Genomic DNA, 22,357 nt, shown 5'->3' on the forward strand with positions numbered 1-22,357 from the left:
AAAGTTTTATTACCTAACTCAGTAGTTTGCAAGGTAGTTTGCTCACTAGTCATTTAAAGGCATTTTAACCCACACAAACAAATACAAACAACCAGTTAAATTATTAAATTGATGTATTAATTGGTGTTGCAGGTAAAACCTTAATACTTATTATTTAAACGAATTAAACAATGAATACCCTTCTCAGTGCCCATCACTTTCTACCTCAGCCTGCAGGGCAGCAGAGTGTCTGTCAGCTGCTCGTTGTGTCTATAAAGGTTTTTCAAAGCCTCTGTGCTGCAGCAATGGCGGCTCCCATGTCCTGGAGGAGGCTGGTGTACTCCGTGTACCCACCGGCCATCGCAGGGGTTTTTACCCGAATATCTGACCGGATCTTCCGCGCAAGAGACAGGAGAGGAGGGTAAGAGACCCGGCTGGTTCACAGAGACACTGACACCAGGATGCAAATACGCTTAAAGCTTTCCATCCTGCAAAGTTAAACATGCTTTGCTAATGTTGTTACTGCTAATGCGTCTATTATCGGACCAATGATGCTCTATTGGGTGATTGTGTTCATTCCAAATCTATAACCACCAACTTAAAACGTATTCGGGGTGAAACTATCGTAAATGTTAAATCAGATTTAATTAATTTCCACCATGTAATGCACCTTCAAAAATAAGCTAACCTTTAGCTAAAGTAACCAAATGTTTGTACATGGTGTTCTTCTGTGTGTTTGTTATGTAACTGCCATTTTACCTTAGCTTAAACCTGACGCCTGACACTTCACTGACGCCTGACACTTCACTGGTTTCACAGGTTTGCTTTTCAGCCGATGGTTACTAAGGTGATACTAATATCACTCTTAACCATAACTTACCTGCGGCTAAATAAGTTGTAGTAACTTATTTCATGACGAGTCCATGTTATGTGTGTTAAGTGATCCCTCTCCAAGGACTGACAGGCAAGCAATACAAGTTGTGTGTAGGATTGATCAACATTTAAAAAATACAATACATACAATTTATGTTAAGTGTGAGCATATTTGAAAAATAATGGAAACAGCAGGATGTCCAGCAGTTTCCAGATGTTTCTAAACAGATCCACACCACCTCCTCTCCACCACCATGTCAGAGGAAAGGCATCTGAAGCACATCATTCACATAGATGGGAGAATAAAGCAAACACACAGAGAGAAAGACGGGGAATAGGAGGGGATTCAGCATTTGAGAGGGGTCCCAGGAAAGATAAACCTGTGTTAAAAGAAAGCGAAAGTGAGGAGCCAACAGCATGACACCTCTGAGCATAATGCTGCTGCTGTCTCATATTATTACTCTATTATCAGACAATGCACACATCCTGTCGCCATCACACAGTTAGATCTAATTTAATGGAATTTAAAATAATTTAGTGATTTAGGGGTGTTAATCTCCACTTTATTCATCTACGGGCTGCTCGGTCATGGCAATTATAATAATCACAATCAATTTTGATTTTTATAAACATGATGCATTTTAAAGTCTGTTTAACAGTGGGGTTTTCTTGAAGTTTTAATAAAATAAGGCTGAAAAACAAATATATAAAAAATTGGGAATTATATAATACTGTATACATTTAAATAAATAATACACAAACGATAAATAACTGTACACTTCATCAAAGTAAATAATGTACTATTTATGCACTCCTGCAACACACTAAATATACTAAACTTAAATATTCAACATATTATAATATATTAAAACTATTTGACTGAAATGAATTATAACTAAATATATCGTACTGCACTGCCGCATTATTTACTGATGGGAATTAATAATATGCAGTGTTTCCCCTAGGATGGAGTCATAGGTGAGCGCGGAGGGCGTGGAATTTTTTAGTGTGTGCACGTGCGAAGTGCGCCCCGCCAATTTGTTTCTATATGTGTCTGCCATAGGCCAGCACAAGAAAGGCCTAGCACCAGGGCCATTTCTAGCCAATTTGCTGCCCTAGGCGAGATTTTAGGCGAGATTTTATATATAAAGATTCAAGAATAAATGAAAAATCTCTACAAAAGACAAATACACTACAAAAACTGAAACTTATTGACATAGGTAATATACGTCAAAATGGCTTCAAATGTATTCAGTATTGTATGAACATGTTTGAATTGGGGGGTGGACGCCACATCCTCTAGGAGGGTCCGGGGGTATGCCCCCCCGGGAAGATTTTTGTCAACATTTTAAAGTAAAATGCTTCAATCTGGTGCACTTTGAGCAGAATTACTAGAGACCTGATCTAGGGGGTACAACTCTCTAAAACACCCATATGAAAAAGATCGGTTTACATTTTATTAATCAAATAAGTATGTGAACATAACCAATAACCTACCATAGCCAATAACAAATAAATGTAACTTATTTTATTTTTGTTGTTCATTCATATCTTATTTTACCTGGTTAACATTTATTTATTTATGCATATTTTTGTATCTCCCCAACTTTAAATGATATTTTTGGTTTACTGTCCTATAGTATACATTGAAATGATTTCAAACCTGTTTTTATTTATCCTAATAATTATAAAGGAGTGCCTTGGAAATATGTGTTTACATAATATGTGGTCAAAACGTTTGAGACCCACTGAGATAACTTAGACTAAAATGAACTATCTAAACACTCAGAGTCCTTTACCTCACTGAGCCTCTCAGTCTGACAGGAGAGCTCTCCTCCACCCTGGTTGTAGAAACATCTTCTTCTTATATCCGTTAGCGCAGCTAGCACCAGATTCTAATAACAACAGCGCCGGTACCGGTGCGCCCTCTCTCTTTCTCTCCCTCGCTCGCTCTCTCGCTCCCATGCTCGCACTTTGGCTGTGAGCTGCGGGCGCCTGATAAGCCAACATCCCCCACTTTCATCACTTACAGCGCCCATCGTACAGGGCAAATGAAAAGTGTAACCGGGGTGAAAAGGGTGTTACATTTACTTAATTATGAATGTTGTTACATCAAGGCCGAAAATTAGGATGAGCGCCAACGGTCAAAAATGTATTTTCCCCTCCCAGAGCTGCCAGCGCAGCCCCCCCCAGATCTGGCGCCCTAGGCAGGGCCAAAAATCGGCCCTGCCTAGTACATACAGTGGCAATGTCTCAAGATTTAGCAAAAATACACCTTTTATTGAACATACAGTAACACAAATCCACATGACAAACAATCAAAAATGAAAAAGGGTCGCCACTTATTATTATTTTAATAAAGAAATAAAAAGTAAAAAAAAATATTTAGCCGCCGCTATTTGTATATAGGGGAAACACTGATGTGACATGTCAAGTTATTAAAACATCTTGTCCTAATCTTAGACTGGAGGTTGGAGCCTGTTTATTATTTATCTTTCTATTTATCTCTCACTGTAATTGTCCTTAGTGTTGAACGTCTTTGTAGCACGTGGTTGTGCCTCACTGTGGTCACATTGACTTTTTACTAAGTGATAATGCAGCACCATGGTGTGCAAAAACTGATATAGCTGCAGCAGATTCATGACGATGGTTTTGCAGTTGGCGCCTCATGTTCCTGTGTCATGGCCATATGATAAAAAGTGTTTTCTAAATATGCATATAGCGCTAAGATAATGAATGATTACTTGGTTGTAAATGTTAAGACTTTAAAAAGGAGACAAAGACCGGCTTTTCCAGTTTGCTAACCGAATCAAATGCGGATGTAAAAACTATTAAAACACAATGAGATTCCCATCAGGGAATTTAGCAAAACGAGGAAGACAGACGACAGCATTGTTTCCATCACATGATTCACATCAGAAGGGATTTGGCGCACACCAAAGTAAAAACAGCTCCTCTATTCATCGCACTAACAACAGTCATGCATTGACTTTGCCTCTAACCTCATTAAATATGAGCACTTCATTTCAATTCAATGACATTTCTTAGATGTCCTGCTTAAATAACAAACTGTATTTGTATGGATGTTGATGAGAAAAATTGAAACATCTGCGTCCTTTTCTATGATTTAAAATCCCTTTGGAATGAGTTTTATAGAGTTTTTTTTTATTTCACTGTGGTCTCTCTGAGGTATAAATTGATTTGATATCACTATAAACAGTCCTAAAATGAAAATCTGAAACATAATTTCAAAGTGTGTTTCTTATCTCTTATCTTTTACCACTTACAGACAATTGTAAAGGATCGGGCGTCAGCTGAGGGGCCCATAACTATTACTTAGTTCCATGTGTTCCCCTTATAGATCCCCTCTCTTTCGACTCCACTTCGAGCGATAGAATTACTAACAAAGCACTTATATACTAACAAAGGACTGGCTTATCTAAAACCAGTTGAGTAGCACTTGAAATGTTTTGGCTCTATGAAACCTGATGTACTTATATGATTCTGTTTTCTTCAAGTTTGTATCTTCTTGGTCGAATGCACTTATTGTAAGTCGCTTTGGATAAAAGCGTCAGCTAAGGAACACCACCACTAGTGTGCCCTTGAGTAAGGCACTTAGCCTTCAGTTACTCCAGAGAGAATGTCCCTGTAATTGGTAATTGTAAGTCGCTTTGGATAAAAGCGTCAGCTAAATGAAATGTAATGTAATGTAAATGCAATGTAATGTAATGTAATAACGTTAGTCATTTGCACCGCTGTACAAAATGCCGAAAGTTCAGCGTCATCGGCACGAGGATGTTCTCTCACGCTATGGTTTTTTATCTTGAGTGATATGCGTATTTTAGATAGGACTCAAATTCCAAACACCGGGGAAAGCCCCTCGCCCAAGAAGTTCTAGCTCAGCAGAGTGGCTTTGGAAAGAAGCCCTGAGCTGTGATCTTTGTTTTTATGTGACTTTTGTTTCCTCCACATTCTTCCAGGTTGTTTTTGTGGGTTAAATCCAAACCAAAATGTACACTGTGTGTTTGTGTGTGTGTGCGTGTGTGTGTGTGTGTGTGTGTGTGTGTGTGTGTGTTGGATGCAATGAATATGAAGGAATTTAGTAGACATTCAGCCTCTGAGGTTCACACCCTACCCTGTCTTTATTTAATGTGGTTGCATTGTCAGGCAGATTGTATGGCAGAGACAACAGGGATGTGGTGTTCGGGGGGGAATTTTAGGACACCGAGAACGAAAATCCAAACACACTGTTCGATCAGCAGAAAGATGATCTGATAGTTATTTTTTTATTGTGTTTATTGTTTGTATTTTAAAGTTGAATTCAAAACTTTTTACAAAAAAAAGACCAAAAATAAATAAATTATAGACAAACGCACAGTAAAAGACAAATAAAGAGGGGGTGGTTTCAAGTTGCCTAAAATGTTTTAATATGAAAATATTCATTGCTGCATTGACTGCTTCTTAAATACTTTGTGTTCAGTCTTTTTAGTTTTACAGCAAAAAAGCCAAGACTGGTGATTTCATCAAAGTTAGCTGAAAATATTTTGCGTTTTAGACTGTTGATCCTCAAACTGTGGGAAGTTATTACAGAGATGTGTTTGTTCCTATTTCGTGACGTTTTATTGACAAAAGTCATTAACCAAGAAGTCAAACTGGTTGCTCTCATTTAATTGCACTTGATCATAATGTACCTTTGCCAGGTGTCAGCTCAGGCCGCAGAGCTTCCCTGCCAAGAGTCAGGTTCACCTTGGGCGACATCTTTCACAGAGTTACTATATGGCTACATGCAGGCTGACATTGATACCACTGTATTTAAAACAATATTTTTATGACAAGAAAATATCCAGCGTGATGGACAATTGCGTGTTAAATAATCTGAATGATGAGCACAACAGCGTCACCACAAGCTCTATCTGCAGAGGAAGGTTGTGTGATATGATCGAACGCTTCAGAGCAGCTCCAAACTCATTTCGTTCTCCGCTTCTAATTCCAAGTTGATTAAAAAAAACGTAAAGGGCTTATTATACTTATTTGGGTTTTCCCTTTCCTGTAGTGTGTGTTGTATAGGTTTTTGTGCATGTAAATGGTCTGCTACGGCTAAAATCCCAAACCCCAAATCAACTCCTCCCCCTTGTTCCCTGCAGGTCCTCGGTGCTGCTGCTGGCCCCCCTCCTGGCCGAAGCCGACCCGGCCCCCCGACGGGTCTCCAGGCCCGCGGGGTCCGCCGGAGCTCAGGGCACAGAGGGACTCTTCGGCCACTTCCGATGGATGGCAGAGCACGTACCTGCCTTTCGGGTGCCGGGAACCCACATCCACATCCTCACCTCGCCTGACCAGTTCTACCAGGCTATGAAGGTCGGTGATACCAAGAAGTTACCATTTTGGTTCAGCTGCAAAGGAATGAAAACAGAGCTTAACTGAACAACTACCAGTATTGATGTTACACAGATGTTCAATATCATCATGTGGGGTAACAAAGGGAGAAGGTGCTTGAGGAATGTGAGTGTGCTTGAGGAAGTATTTTCTTCCCGGCAGACTCTGACCGAGTTGGCAGTTAATAATTCGGCTCTAAAAAGACCTGTCATCGTAACGTTGCAACTAATATGTGCTAAATATATAATCCACTTGAAAACTGAAAGGGACAATTCACACAAATCAACATGTATGATGACACTAGATGGCACTCAGCATGCGGCGCCCCAAATATAACATGACGGGTTACCCATGCTAATCCACAGACCTTCCTTTGTTCATGTAGGTCTTGTTTTTGGACATAAAAAGAAAACGTTAACATGTTTCAATATTAAGCCTTCATCAGGGATTGAAAGTCTTTCGCTGACTCCATCAATCTGCAATTCACACATATACAATGATGATTTGATAAATTAACAATAAAAACAAATATGAAGTTTACATTTTCCGGGGCTGAACTGTCCCTGGGAAAAAATAATGTTTACTAGTTTGTACAATTGGCCTATCGTGTCGATTGATGTGATTGGCCATTTAGATTCAGTGATTTTAATCTAATATTATTAGATGCTTCACAAGGCGGTGTTGTTAATTAGATCATTACATTACATGTTGACGTTTCTCTTTGGAAAACCATCGGACATTAATTATCATTATTTGCAATCTTAATCGTAAACTAGGCCTCATGTTCCTGAATCAACCTTGGATGAACCGGCAACATCCTTTTGTGCTTTGATTTACTCACGCGTCTTATAAGTACAACTCTATTTCAAGTTTGATGAAAAATAATCTTTAAGTGTTTCTAACTTTAAACAAAAATAGGAAATGTATCATCCTGCAAACTAAATGTGAATCATAGGAGAGAGGCGACAAGAGTTTTATATCATCACTGAATCCCACACCTGCTGTGTGTCACCACATAGGAATCCTTTTATGTTTCCTCGAACGTTCGCCCGTTCAGCCGCTCCAGGAACAAAGAAACAGGAATCTGCAGCTTCCCTCGGCTAACACATTGTTCAAGGGTTTTATTCACGTTTTAATATTTACGTTCCTGCGTCATATACCCTTATACAGCTCTGGAAAGAAGGAAGAGACCACTCAAAGTGTTTCTTAAATCTCAATCTCTACATGTATGGCAGCCATTCCATCCCAGTGTTGAATTCCAACAAAGAGAAATGTTGTCCGTAGTTTATAGAATAAAAGATAATTGATTGCTGCAGAGGTGTCTTAATCTTTTCCAGAGCTGTATATATTTTTTTATGGCTTTGAATCTTAAAAACAGGTCATCTATTTTCCACGAACATTTCCCCATACCACTGACGGCTGGGAATTGTGAATGGAATTGTTTTGTTCACTTCCTTGTTCATCTCTGATTGTTTCCAAATGATTTGCTGCATCATAATGACATACTACGTGAGGAGACGGCTAATACAAAATGTAGCGCCCTGAGCAAAGTGAAAAAGAAAGTGACTGATATTCAAAGAACACTTTTTTTCTTTTGTCGCCTTCAACTGAAAAACTAGAAATCACGCGCTATAAAAATAAGATACGCATTCTTTTATATATTCTCGTTCCTCATGTCATTTTCAAGGTCTTGAGATTAATCAAAGAATATGATCAACATAATTGTTTGGCGTGGCGTTACGATAAACAACATCCTGGTAACATTCCTCCACAGTGCTTTCTATTGAAGAAGCATTCCCATTGAAAACTGTCCATTGTGGATTATTTAAAATAACCAGGACATTATTACTGTTCTATAGATTCTTTGCAAATGTCATTTACGTTAAGTTTATCTTATTATTTGACAAGGGAGAAAACATTTTTTAAGATGGGGAAATTGCTGTTAAAGACTATATTTCACAATAAAACGCCTGAGATAAAAACAACCAGCCAGTTAATCAGGAGCAATTCACTCTTTTAAAGGCTTCAGAAATGATTAAAGAAACAATATCATACATAGTTCCATAAATGACACACAACGAAACGCTCACCTAACATGTTTACAATCAAACCCAGGATTACTAGGAATATGTTTAAAAAAAGAAAAAGGGATATTTTTCGCTCTTTTTTTTTTTTAAAAGGTTTTTAGTTTTGTTATTATTTGCTTGTTGCTAGGGGCTCCGAGGGAATGTGGTTAGTTTGCCTGTGCATACAGACTGACAGCGTGGTCATGTGACATACAGAAAATGACCTTTTAGTATGACCATTAATCATGTGTTACTGTCAGATATTTGTTACAAGATTCCTGACACCCACGTACATTGTGGTGTTTGTTTTTCTTCCCTTCAGGCGCGCATCAAGACCGCAAAGAGGCGGGTGGTGATGGCCTCGCTGTATCTGGGAACGGGTCAACTGGAGCAGGAGCTGGTGAGAAAAACAGCGTTTGTGTGCGAGTGTGTGATTCATGTTTAGAGGCCCTTTAAAGACTTTTTAGTTTTTGGCAGGTGAGAAGAACGCCATCCAAACACAAGCGTGTGCCAAATAACTGGTCAGTGATGCCAGAAAGTGTGAGTCAGAGTCTTCTTCCAGGAGAAGCACAGTGTGGTTTGTTCAGAGGGAAAATACGCCAGGCCAGCTACAAGGAATGACCCTTAAATTGCAAGGGTATAAGAAGGCCAGAGTTGGCACGTGATATCCCGCTGTTCTTCATGCTTGGAAGGCCTCGCATAACAACATAAACCCAGAACAAACCACAGTCTGGACCGACGCTCACATTCAGCTGTTTTTCATGTTTGTTTTTTCTATCTGCTTGGAGAATCAGAGGGTGAATTACACAGACAAGTGAAACACGTTTAATTACAGTTAAGAGCCTTTAAATCTGCTGTGATTGCTGCCAAACTCCGTAACCTCACAGGATGATGGATCACTAGAAAAATGGAGTCAATAAGGCACAGTGAGTGAGTCCATGTGATTTTTGTTTTCCGAGCTCAGGTTTGCTTGTAATTGGACACAATGACCTTAACTCCATTCAGAGCAGAAATGTGAGTCTGTGGTTTGAGCCTGGAGAATGCAAACTGCAGGTGAGCTAACACAACACCCAATCACAGGCGCAGCACAAAATGAACTCCTCTGATACTGAAGCTCGCACCTGCGCTGCTGCGTGTTGACTTTAAGCGCAGGCAAGAATAACCAGAAATTCTAAAGAAAAGTGTGTTTTATCTTTAGCACACCATATGCAAAGCTGGGAAGGTTGACTGCATATCTTTAGGAAAGCTGTATAAAGGCTGTGGGGGCGAAATAAAGAAATGAAACCACAGTTTAACTCAAACTAAAACTGCCGTTGAGGCACAAGCTAATCTGACGCAGGGAATAATAATACCTTTTCCAAGCGAGAATATACTTTTGTGCAGTTTATTTACTCTTCGTCCCAATAATCCAACAGAACAATGACTTCTCCTTTTGACCTTTGACACTGGTGCTCTAATCCCACCACCACCTGTCTCCAATGTATGCCTATCACCAGGTGCCCAAAACTGCCTTCAAAATAAAAGCATGAACTCTAATTTAACTTAAATAATTTCAATAAATAATTTGAAATGCAATATAAACAAAAACAGCAATAAAAAACATGTTGTAGTATTAAAAAATAAATGGCTCCAACAAAGGCCTTTGTTTCTACAGAACAGTCGGATATATCGCCTCAAGGTTCTGAGAGTGACGTATAAAAAATGCATTTGGGCACCAGATGCCCAATTTAGTCGAACGTGGGGAACAAATGCCGAGCTCGTCACTAATAGATACTTCGCTACCAGTGATGCCCTCTGAAGAGCATTTCCTCTTGTGCACTAATGGCTTTTCCCACGCTCACTCACAAAAGGGTGCCAGTGATTAATAAACCGTGTCTGCTCCATAGCAATCAATAATCTACTGCTCCTAAGAACATTCACAAATACTCAAGTACTGGGAAGTGTGGCAAGAACAAGGAAGACCAGATAAGAGTTGTGTGTTTCTTTGAGTGGCCTTATCTGGAAGAACTGTTCAAGAAATAACTTCACAGTCTGAAGCTTGCTTTAATTTCACGTTTATATCAGTCCAATCTTACTTACCTAAAACTTGGCTTCCCAACATGAATCATTTCAAGTTAACAACTGATATGATACGATAAGATAAGATAGATCTTTATTGAATCCCGTAGGAAATTCAGGTGTTATAGCAGCAACACAGGAAACGCATCTGCGCACAAAAAAGGGATATTTTATTCACAATGGCAAGGAGTGAGAAGTCTAAACAAGATGACAGGAGTTAAAGATCAATCCATCAATTAATAAGGCAATTGTGAAAGTAGGTGTTACCTTGATTTATGCTTCATACTTAATTAAATACAAATTATAAAATGTCTTAATATCAATAATATTATATTTACAATGATTTGCAAAAAGAAAAGTATTCAATACTCTCATTTTAAGAAGTTGAAAACTAAGATTTTCATGTATTTTGCATGACTAATTACTTAAAAATGCTTATTCATTGAAATTGTTGCTGATTACTTTTCTCCTACTTGAGACCCGCACTTAAGTGCTACTTAAGACCGCGTTGTGCAAGGGGTTGTTGAACATGTATTTTCAAAGTCTTGCTGTCTATTTCTGACCAAGAATAATAAGTCGTTAGTTGAAAATGACGATATTTTGCTGCAGTGATTTTGATGTCTTTCTTTTAAATCGTCCATTGTGAGTTTAACAGTGTTATACGTCTGCAGCTAAATCTGTGCATTACCCTTTAACTCATGTTCTGCTGTCTCTTCAATGCTTCCCCTGTGTCTGTGAAGGTGGACTGCATGGAGGACGCCCTGCAGCGCTCACAGGACAACAGCGACTCCCCCGACCTGAAGGTGTCCGTGCTGCTGGATTACACCCGCGGCTCTAGAGGTTGTTTTCACTCTCATCAGATCTCTTGTGTTTCCTCTGGTTAGCACCCTGCGCTCATCCTCCTGCTGTGCTCATGTTTTCCCTGCAGGACAGATCAACTCCAGGACCATGCTGCTGCCGCTGCTGCAGCGCTTCACCTCTCAGATGAGGGTCTCTCTGTACCACACCCCCGACCTGAGGGGGCTGCTGCGGCTGCTCGTCCCGCAGCGCTTCAACGAGACCATCGGGGTCCAGCACATCAAAGTCTACCTGTTCGACGACAGCATCATCATCAGCGGGTCGGTGGATTATTCTGTATATTTCAAACTAGTCCTGTGGAGTCCTCATCTTTTGAGTCTCTTCTCTTGTACAGGATTTTTCAAAACTGTTTTTTCATTGCTTGGCCTCACATAGTAAACAAGTCTCTCCACTCGGGTGTATTTCCACAGGCCCTGAAAACTGCAGTAATTACACCGCTCCTGAAAAAGCATAACCTAGACGCCATAACCCTGAATAATTACAGGCCAATATCAAACCTTCCCTTTTTAAGCAAATTCATTGAAAAAGTTGTTTTTCAACAGTTGAGTAATTTCATGTTTTTAACTGACGGTTTTTATGTGTTTCAGTCGGGCTTTCGACCAAACCACAGCACTGAGACTTCTCTTGTTAAGGTCTTAAATGACATCCATTTAAACACAGACAGTGGCAGAATATCAGTGTTAGTATTATTAGATCTCAGCGCTGCGTTTGATACTGTTGACCACAACATATTGCTAGACCGTCTAGAAAACTGGGGTAGGAGTTTCAGCTACAGCTCTAAATTGGTTTAGTTCCTACTTAAAGGACAGAAAAAACGTTGTCTCGATAGGCAATTACAAATCAACCCTGACAAATATGTCATGCGGGGTTCCTCAAGGCTCCATCTTAGGACCTTTGATTTTTAATATCTATATGCTACCACTGGCTCAAATTATTAAAAACAGCGATCTAAGCTATCACATCTATGCAGACGACACCCAGATTTATTTTAAAATTACACCGGGAGACTACTCTCCGATTAGAACACTGAGCAAGTGCATTGAGCACATCAATGACTGGATGACTCAGAACTTTCTCCAATTGAACAAACAAAAAACTGAGATCATTGTTTTTGGAGCAAAGAAGGACCGATTAAAAGTAATCGCAGAGCTTCAGTCGACAGACTACAAAGTAACTCACAAAGCAAGAAATCTGGGTGTAGTGATGGACTCGGACCTGAATTTTAACAGTCACATTTCAACAGTTATTAGGTCTGCATACTATCACCTGAAGAACATATATAGGATTAAAAAACTAATGTCGCAACAGGACTTAGAAAAGCTTGTCCATGCTTTCATCTTCAGTAGACTCGACTACTGCAATAGTGTATTCACAGGGCTGACAAAACAATCCATCAGAAAGCTGCAGCTGATTCAGAACGCTGCTGCTCGAGTCCTCACTAACATTAAAAGATTGGATCACATCAGTCCGGTTCTGAAATCTTTACACTGGCTTCCAGTCGGCCAAATAATTGATTTTAAAGTTCTATTGCTAGTTTTTAAATCACTAAATGGCTTTGGACCGAGGTATATAAACGATCTCCTGCATAACTATGAACCATCAAGGAGTCTCAGGTCCTCTGGGTCGGGTCTGCTCTCTGTTCCAAGAACAAGAACTAAACATGGAAAAGCAGCGTTTAGCTATTATGCCCCGACAATCTGGAACAAACTGCCCAAATCATGCACGTCCACTGAAACACTTCCTATTTTCAAACCCAGACTAAAAACATATCTATTTGCCGCTGCTTTTAATTGAGCTGTACACTGCAGTATGCCTTTTATTCATGTATTCTGTACCTGCTGTGTTTCTTTATTTCATTATCTTTGCTTTTTTATGCCTGTTTTTAAATGCCATTTAATAATGTGTTTATGCTGTATTTATTCTTAAATGTCTTTTGTTTTTATTTTGTAAAACACTTTGAATTGTCGCGTGCTGAAAGGTGCTATATAAATAAAATTGCCTTGCCTTGTAAAGGTGCAACATTCTAATAAAGATAATACAAATAATTCAAATGGAATGTACCAGAATGTGATCCAAAATGTGACCGCACAGATAGAAGTCTGCATAAATCCAGATAATGAAAAAATAATATTTGTATCAGGAGAGGTCAAGAAGCCACAGGTTCATACAACTGACCTTCCCTAAACTTAAGGAGAAACGTTAGGGATAACAAAAAAAACAAAAAAAATGGATGTATAAAAAAGGAAATCTAAACATAATTAAGAAAAATCCAGCGAAAATTATGACAACAAAAAGTAGTGGGGAAAGAAAATGTATATTTACATGTAAAATAAATAAATATATATATATATAATTTAATAATAATTAAAAAAATGTGTAGAACATTTTCTTTCAAGATGACCAAAGGATTACGTGTATTTTTCTGAACCCGTTTTACACTCATAGAAAGACATTTGACCAAACAACCTTTTTTCCTCTTTCGTCAGTGTTGTGTTGCCCCGGTTTATTAAAGGTCCCCCCCCCTCTCTTTCAGGGCCAACCTGAGCGACTCGTACTTCACCAACAGACAGGACCGCTACGTGCTGCTGGAGAACTGCGGGGAGGTCGCCGACTTCTTCGCCGATCTGGTGGAGGCCGTGGGCGACGTCTCTCTGCAGCTGCAGCCCGACGACTCGGTCACAATGCTGGAGGGCATGGTGCACCCGTACAAAGGTAGAAACGGGACCTGTGTGTGTTTACGTACGCATGCACGTAAGTGTGTGTACAGTACAGCACACAGACGCATGTTTACCCTCCAACATGTTTTGACACTTCATGCTCGGTAACGGTGGCAGTGTCCCAGTTTTCAGAAAGAGGAGCCGATGGATTACGCTAATGGAGCCTGAAAGCTTAGACAGGCAAATAGATGATGGTCAGTGTGTGTGCGTGTGTGAGAGTGTGTGTTTGTACAGTGAGAATGATCGAGAGAGGTATTGCGGTTGGCTAGCCATGCAGCCGGATGTGAAATTGTCAGAATTTTCTACACACACACACACACACACACACACACACACACACACACACACACACACACACACACACACACACACTCCAGTACTGTGTCCGTAACTGGAGCGCAGACTGCCAGGATGTGAGTTTGAGGGATGGATGACATCATGTCTACAGGACTTGAGCGCCGTGGTAACGAACACCAGGAATAGAGTTGTGATGTCACAGTGTGGGTGAAAGACGATATGGAGCTGACATGCATAATATCTAGTGAAAACATTAACAACTGATAAAACATTGACGTACTGAAAAAACGGAGGAGGAGGAAGAGGACGTTTGAGTCAGTTGGTGAGCAACTGATAACAAAACAGAGTCCGGGGCCGTTTCTCAATGTCGAGTAGAGCTGCTGCAGAGCCACTATTTCAAGTATACTACGTCATCGAGTGGCGCCGAATGCTGGGCATTTAAACAGCATTTAAACAGTCCTTCGGCGCCACTCGATGACGTAGTATACTTGAAATAGTGGCTCTGCAGCAGCTCTACTCGACATTGAGAAACGGCCCCTGTGAAGTAACTGGCAGTTTAAACGGTAATTTCAACCAAATAACAAGATTTTCTGAGTCACTGGACACAGAATCGATTCCCTGAGGCACTGTTGAGTTTTGTTAAAAAACCTTGATTGCATGATTTTGAAAATGTTAAACTTTTATTCTATTGAGGGCAACATGTTTCTTATAACTTTGTATATTAATACTGTCTGCCCCACATCTCTTCTTTGTCAGTGTTCACAGAGTGCACGTGTTTGATAATGAGTAATCTGTTGGTCTTCTGCGTCATGCAGGTCAAACATTTCCTTTGCTCTCTGTCTGAAAACACCTTTTAGACTTATACCAGAACCTTTGTAAGATATCTAGTCTACTAGTTTTAATGGTCACTTGCCAGCCAATCAGAAACAAGCATTTTCCAGCTCGTTTGCTGAGGTTGTGTTGTCATTTCAAACAACATCCTCCTTTCTGCTTCATGCCCCTAAGTGGCTGTAAATAATCCCAAGCACCCTTGGGTTACTGTGACCCAGAGGTCAGTGTGACCCTCCTCAGCTTTGTTTACGCTCTGTCTCCGCAGGCAACCGGCAAGACTTCTCGACGGCGGCGAAGAAGCGCATCATGGAGGTGGTGAACACTGCCCAAATGAGGCAGCAGCTGACGAACCGGCCGGAGGACTCTGAGGACGAGGGGCTGAGCGACGGGGGGCTGAGCGACGGGGGGGAGGACACCTGGGTGTTCCCTCTGGTGCAGATGAAACCTCTGGGGATCCAGGTGGACGAGCAGGTCACACAGGTCAGGCTCAACACACAGACACGCACACACAGCGACCTTCTGTCATTGGTCACATTTTAACCAAACATGTATATGACCGCCTCAAAAGCCACCATAAAACGATATACTAATATTGTTGTCCACTTTCATAGAGTTAAATGTTTAAATCAACATAATAACCACCCACTATTCAACCATTTTCAGAATTGTATCTTTTTTAATGTCTCTTGTGTGATGTTCGTCATATGTTATAAATAATGCCACTCTTTATGCTAAATGCTAACAGGATTTTGTCTCAATTATGAACATGTCATGCCAATTGTCATATTTCTATTATTGATTTTCTGGCATTTGTAGTTTTTGTGCAGGAAGCCACTAGTAAAAACTACAACTTGTAAGCCAGGGCTTCAAATTAAAGGCCTCGCATAACAGTATGCATATGACATTTCTGGTTTTAATGAGTTTCATTGGGACTGTGTGTCTGTATGTTGGCTTCACAGTTCATTATAGACTTATTACAGGAGCTGAGGTTGAACTTCAAAAATTGGAAAAACAACTCTTCGAATTCATGCCTTATTTGCATTAACACGGTCAAATCAAAACTTGAAAAAGCCAAAGATGGCCCAAGTGAGAGGCAAGGGTTCCAACTTATGTATAAACTCTGACCAAACTGTTAAATATTTTCATTGTCTTCAGTGCTTTATTTAAATTGACCTTTTTTATTTCCCCCCCCCAGTGGCAATATAATTACAAAGAGGTTATTTTGAGGTTGATGGGTTTAATTTGGACATGTGACTAATAAAATGAGACATGTACCAATAACCAGTGAATAAATGTTTGAGCATTTATTCCGGGTTTATTAGTCACTTATTCTGGGAGTGATGACTGTAATTTAATAACAGAGGCTTGTTCTGTACAAAGTTGATTCAACAGTGTCTCATCTGCCGTTTACCAAAAAAGAAACAACTTGTTGCAACAGGCTTCATTTATTCCAATATGTAGTTCACTTTTGGTTGCTTTGAATCAAGCAGTGGTGATGTGGCTGATGTGCAGATGGAGAAGTGCCAGCCTTTCTTAAAAGAAGAAGATTAAACATTTGCTGTTTCCTTCCACAAGAAGGAGTTGACCACTGTTGCTTAAATAGGTAACAAGGTCTCAGATGCAGAACATATTGAAAATAGGGAGAGAAAGAAAATGACCTGTTGGTAGTATGCACCATGAAATACATTAAATAGTGGGTCCATAACTATTTTATACGTTCAAAAAATAAATAAATAAGAATAAACACTAATCAATTTGGTTTCATGTTTTTTTCTTTTGGGAACAAATGCCCCAGATTCTTTAAATATAAAAATGAAATGGTTTGACACTAAACAAACTTATTATTAATCTCTAATACAGATAAGCTACAATAACCTGTGAGCTCTCACCCAAACGGAACCCAGCCAAACTCCACCTCTAAATACAGTATTCAATCAAGACACAATTAATCAGACGTGAGCCAACAGGAAGAAGGAAATATCATCATATTACTTTTATTGTTATCAAGATAAATATGACAAGTCTTGATAGATTCTTCTATAATGAGCCTTATGTAATAAGCGATAATAAAACACTAATAACCAGCCTCAGGTCAAAGCTAGTGTTTTATTCTTCATAAGTTCTGGAAATAAAACCATTTTGTCGTTATTTCCCCTCCAGCGCCTTCTGACAGACGCCGGGCCGAACTCAACCGTGTTCCTGACGTCGGGGTACTTCAACCTGACGCGGGCGTACATGCGTCTGGTGCTCGGGGCCGGCGCCGGGTACCGCATCCTCACCGCCTCACCCGAGGTCAACGGCTTCTTCGGAGCCAAGGGCGTGGCCGGGGCCATCCCAGCGGCCTACGTGCACATCGCCAGGCAGTTCTACAACCAGGTGTGTTCTCTGGGCCAGCAGGAGAGGATACACCTGCACGAGTACCACCGGCCAGAGTGGACCTTCCACGCCAAAGGTGGGATCACACACACACACACACACACACACACACACACACACCTACCTACCTGTATCAACGACTAACGGTCATGATCTTCTGGTAATTACTTTTTCAACTACTAATTAGTGTAAAAGTTGTCTAAAAATATGCCCTGAGCCAAATTGAACCTCTATAAAAGCCTAAAGATTCTCATTTTCAGAAACACACACACGTCTAGAGCGCTTCAATTCAGTTGTACATTTAAATCTGCATTTGGCATTATGGTCACATCCTCACATGATCAGCAGCAGAGCTTGTAGTGATACTCAATGATTAGAAACAGATCAAGGGACATACAGTTCATCTGTATATATAGTACTGACAGGGCCATATATGCACATAAGCTTACAAAAAGAAGTATTTTTCTTTAGACTTAAGCAGGAAACTGAGAATATTTGACAGTGGGATTATTTTAAAGTGATTTTAAGTCAACAAGGACGTTTTTCAAGACAAACTGAGACAAAGGGATGCAAGTAAATTATGTTCATTGCTTCTGAGAATTATAAAGGAGCAATCGAAAAGAGAAGTATCAGGTCATCCATCGTGGCCTGTCTGCAGTGTGGACATCTTGACCTGCATTGACAGCAGTGACCTAAAGCCATTGCACAAATATATACTGGTTAAGCCACAACAATTGCAGTCAGCTACCTACGTTATGACAAGCGTATACATTTTCTCTCTGCATATTCTTTTCTTTTTCTTCCTTGATGTTGCTCTGCTACAAATCACAGACAAACAACTTGTAGCACTAGCTACTTGCAGACATCCATTCTAGGTCTGGCAGCTGTTCCCATTTCACTTCTCGCCTGTTTTTTGACTCCCTGACAACAGACAGATTTGTCGGGGGTTCCTTCAGTTAACACTCCCCATTATGAGACAGACTGTGTTCTAATGTGATCCACACAGTCATAGTGTGTAGGTGGCATTATCCAGGGCTCAGCATCCAGACTAGTTTTGTTTGGCTGGGTGAAACTAATAAAACGCATCACTCTCCCTGCTCCGCTGCTCTTCTTGTGGTCGCAGCGGTATGTAGCGTGAGAGAGGAGGGCTCGTACACTCATCGCGCCGTAGCCCCGGGGCGAGGATGTACACTCACTCTCCCTCATGCTTTGGGGTTTTGGATCTGTGCTGGGGATTTTCTGCATGTGCTTCCTCTTAGTTGTGGTCTGAGATCCCTGCTGGAAGCGTCTCTCTGAAGCTCGCTGCACTCTTCCTCTCCTCACAGGTCTGTGGTATTACCTCCAGGGGAAGGACCGGCCTTGCCTCACTCTAATTGGCTCCCCTAATTTCGGATACCGCTCGGTTCACCGTGACCTGGAGGCCCAGATCGCCATAGTGACGGAGAACAAGGTGCTGCAGAGCCAGCTCCAGGAGGTGGGTCAACCGCAGGAAATGATGATGAATGACTGTGTGACTCTGCACTGAACGCACACCTGTGTTATTTTGTGTGTTGAACTGTGTGTTGAACTGTGTGTTATACTGTGTGTTGAACTGTGTGTTGAACTGTGTGTTGAACTGTGTGTTGAACTGTGTGTTATACTGTGTGTTATACTGTGTGTTGAACTGTGTGTTGAACTGTGTGTTATACTGTGTGTTATACTGTGTGTTGAACTGTGTGTTTGAACTGTGTGTTATACTGTGTGTTGAACTGTGTGTTGAACTGTGTGTTATACTGTGTGCCTCTCAGGAGCAGGAGAGGTTGTATCAGCGCTCCACCGAGGTGTCGAGCTCTACGTTCGAGCAGCCGGACCGTCACGTCAAGTTGTGGGTGAAATTAGTCACTCCCCTCATCAAGAACTTCTTCTGAGACGCCACCAGGTGATCTCACACACACTCACTACACACAGCATTCACCTATGATACCTCAACAATCAAGGATTTGCTTCTGGTTTAATTGGTTTTTCCTGTTTGTCAGCAGGATTAACAAACAAAGATGTTAATTTTATAATACTATATAGAAGGCTGTACCAAGGATATGGCTTTGGCGGAGCTAGTGCCCTTAAAGCAACAGCCTATTTTATTTTAGTGATGAAAGAAAGTCCTATTAGACATTTAAAAAAGTTTTGCAAATCATTTATTTTAAATAAACAATTGATCAAATGACCTACAGAGAGTTGTGACCTTGCTCTGCAGTTACACTCAGATCTACAGTATAAAGCGTTTTAGATTCTTTCAGCCACAACAGTTTTTCTCCGTGTTCCATCAATGCTCCAGACTCAACGGGCTGCTGTTTTCAGTGAATATACCCAACACACTGTACACTACCTGCTCCGCACAATTAAAACAAGTGAGAAACTAGCTGATGAACCAAGTGAGGAATATAGCCGCTTAAGAGCCAGATATTTACCCCCAGATACAGTGTTTCCCTCAGTTGGTAGAGACCAAACCAGAGCTAAAAGAAGAGAAGATATTGAACTAAAATTAATTATTTGGACAGAGAAATCCCTTTTTATAGAATGAAAATGTTGCTTTTCCCAAAAAGTGCACTTAAATTGCAGAAAATAAGAATTTCTCTTTAAAATATTTGTTTTACATTGTGCATTGCTTTCATTTTTTTGCCTACTAGACAACATTCAGCCCTGAGCAGACTGCACAGAAGCACACGCCCACAGTAAGACAGGCTGTGGCTTCTCTGAAATGCCTGCAGTCATTGTGGCGCGTCTAAAATCTCAGGTCCCGTCCTCGCCTTCCCAGCAGCCCAGAGCACCACAGTGAGAGCGGGGGGGACAGAGAGGGGCTGATTCACTCCTGTCAAGAAGTGAGTCAGCACCGGGGTATGCTGAGGATCTGACGGGTGGTCTCAGTTACCTCGAGTCTGGACCTGGAGAGGTGAAGTCAGGGAGTTCATCGCAAGAATTAACACTTTTACGAGATGTGTTTTTTTTGTGGAAATAAAAGCTGCTGGAAGACATTAAAACATCAACTTCTCACTCGAAAAGGAAGACGTATTCATTTCATAAAGTCAAGGCCTAGCCAAAAGGAAAGCTGCAGTATCAGGTTTTTTCTGTCAGTTTCTCTGAACAGGAAGTTTCACAGGCTGAGAAATGACGGTAAACGGACGGCCTCTGAACGCTACCTGCACTTATTCGAGGAAATCTAAAATATCTTGAGTGATCCGCTGCCAAAAGGAAACAGTTGTAAAGAGATCATCTTTCACACAGCACAGATTAGCATCAGCACATTCAGGCCTTTTGTTTTACGCGTCCGTGTTGAAAGGACTTACCGGCACGGTGACACTAACAAACAGATGTTTGTGCATCTGTAACCTGAGGCTAAAGGTTGTGTTGAACTTAGAACGTATTTAGAAGACAACAGAAAAGGCTCTTTAGTGTCAAATAATACAAACACTGTCTGATTCTTTTAATGAAAAAAAAACAAATGTTATCTTCTGTCAGAAAAAAGTCAGAGTATAGTATGACATGTCATAAACATTTTTATATATTATACAAGAAACTTAGGAAAGATTTAGTGGATATTAAAATGACATAGCTGATGCTTATTTACATATGGCAAGGTATTTCTTATATATAATTCAGACTTAATTCCTGTTCTTTTGGATACTGTTTGTTGTCTGTTAGGTTCCTGGAGCAGTTTGTCCTCTCTCATTCGTGCTTTGTATCTTCTGGCATTGTCACCTGTGTTATTACTTATCTCTTCTTGTTTTCCTGGCAGAGGAAAAAACAAACAGTCTCCAACAATAGCCTTACCGGTTAAAGGAATGTTTTTGAAAGTCCTTTTTGTCAGCACAGGCTGTCTATTGTTAGAAACTAGAGACAACAGGTTCCTCTGAACGAACCACCTCAGTCAGGGTGGAGCCGTCTGCCCTCTAGTGGTGACACTGGGATTTCCCACTGTGGTTTCACACATTGAACTAACCACTTGTGACCCATTAGCAGTTTAACATAATGCTCACAGGGCTTGTACATTACTGGTAGGAGATAAAGAAATCTTGCCAAGTGTATTTTCTTATTTTGGAATACTATACTTGGAGAATAAATGTGCCTGATTTCTTTTATTTCATTAAATGACATTTCAGGGCTACTATATTATTACTTTTTAATAATACTTTTGTAGCAACGTCTACTTTCTGTACAATTTGTTTATGGCATACTTCACTTCTATATTATATATTTAAAGTACAGAAAGTGCAAAAATAATTGCAACAATTGTGTTTTATATTACAATAAAACTAGTTAAAATGGATTGTTAACCTGTTTTGTTCTTTCAGCCTTCACATCACACAGTTCCTCAAAAAAAAGTCACTATTTAAATTGTAGTAAGGTAAATGAAGAGTCAACAAAATACTGAACATCTTTCTGTGTTTTTATGTTTAGAGGGAGAAAGACTGCTTTGGTTTCCTTTCGTCTTGATGTTGAAGGTCACACCGGAGTCCGCAGATGGGACACTCGGGTACCATCGGCATGCTGGGAGTTTCCAACCTCACCTTGGCTATAACTCTCATCAGTGTGTCCCAGGAAGTGACTGACACATACAGGAGATGTATGTGGTGAATTCAGCGGGTACACTTTTTTTTTTTATCAAACTCCAGATCCTGGTTTACCTGCACAGCTGTTAATGTTTCATCACATTATAGTTTAACTGTTTTTCTACTACAACATTTAAAAAAAAACTACTTCCTACCACTGCAATGCATTTCTTCAAGCTGCGATATAAAACGGACGGGTGTGGTGCAGAAAAACAATCCCTGGAGGAGCCTAATAACCGTTTTTAAGAGAGTTTACAGCAGTAATCAAAGCTAAATGTACAGTGATTATCTTTGTAAATTAAAGGACGATGTGGACGAGTTTTTAAAATGACTTCAAACGTGT

The 22,357-nt window shown here is 40.3% G+C and overlaps 1 protein-coding gene across 2 annotated transcripts; it reads left to right on the forward strand.

Annotated features, from left to right (window-relative positions):
* The first annotated feature begins 277 nt into the window (after window positions 1–277).
* LOC117473585 (CDP-diacylglycerol--glycerol-3-phosphate 3-phosphatidyltransferase, mitochondrial) lies at window positions 278–22,345 on the forward strand. 2 transcript variants are annotated; one of them, XR_004555044.1, is made up of 12 exons: window positions 278–400; window positions 5,997–6,207; window positions 8,614–8,691; window positions 11,090–11,189; window positions 11,278–11,467; window positions 13,741–13,919; window positions 15,318–15,532; window positions 17,213–17,504; window positions 18,754–18,902; window positions 19,216–19,346; window positions 20,095–20,357; window positions 21,863–22,345. XR_004555044.1 is itself a non-coding variant. In XM_034119233.1 (11 exons), the coding sequence occupies exons 1-10, from the start codon at window positions 285–287 to the stop codon at window positions 19,333–19,335; spliced, it is 1,650 nt and encodes a 549-aa protein (XP_033975124.1). In that variant the 5' UTR covers window positions 278–284; the 3' UTR covers window positions 19,336–19,346; window positions 21,863–22,345. The 2 variants fall into 2 exon arrangements, 1 of the variants encoding a protein (XP_033975124.1); XM_034119233.1 differs by lacking the exon at window positions 20,095–20,357.
* Window positions 22,346–22,357: the final 12 nt, after the last annotated feature.

This window comes from Trematomus bernacchii, unplaced genomic scaffold (assembly GCF_902827165.1).
Source record: "Trematomus bernacchii unplaced genomic scaffold, fTreBer1.1, whole genome shotgun sequence".
Taxonomy (NCBI): Eukaryota; Metazoa; Chordata; class Actinopteri; order Perciformes; family Nototheniidae; genus Trematomus; species Trematomus bernacchii.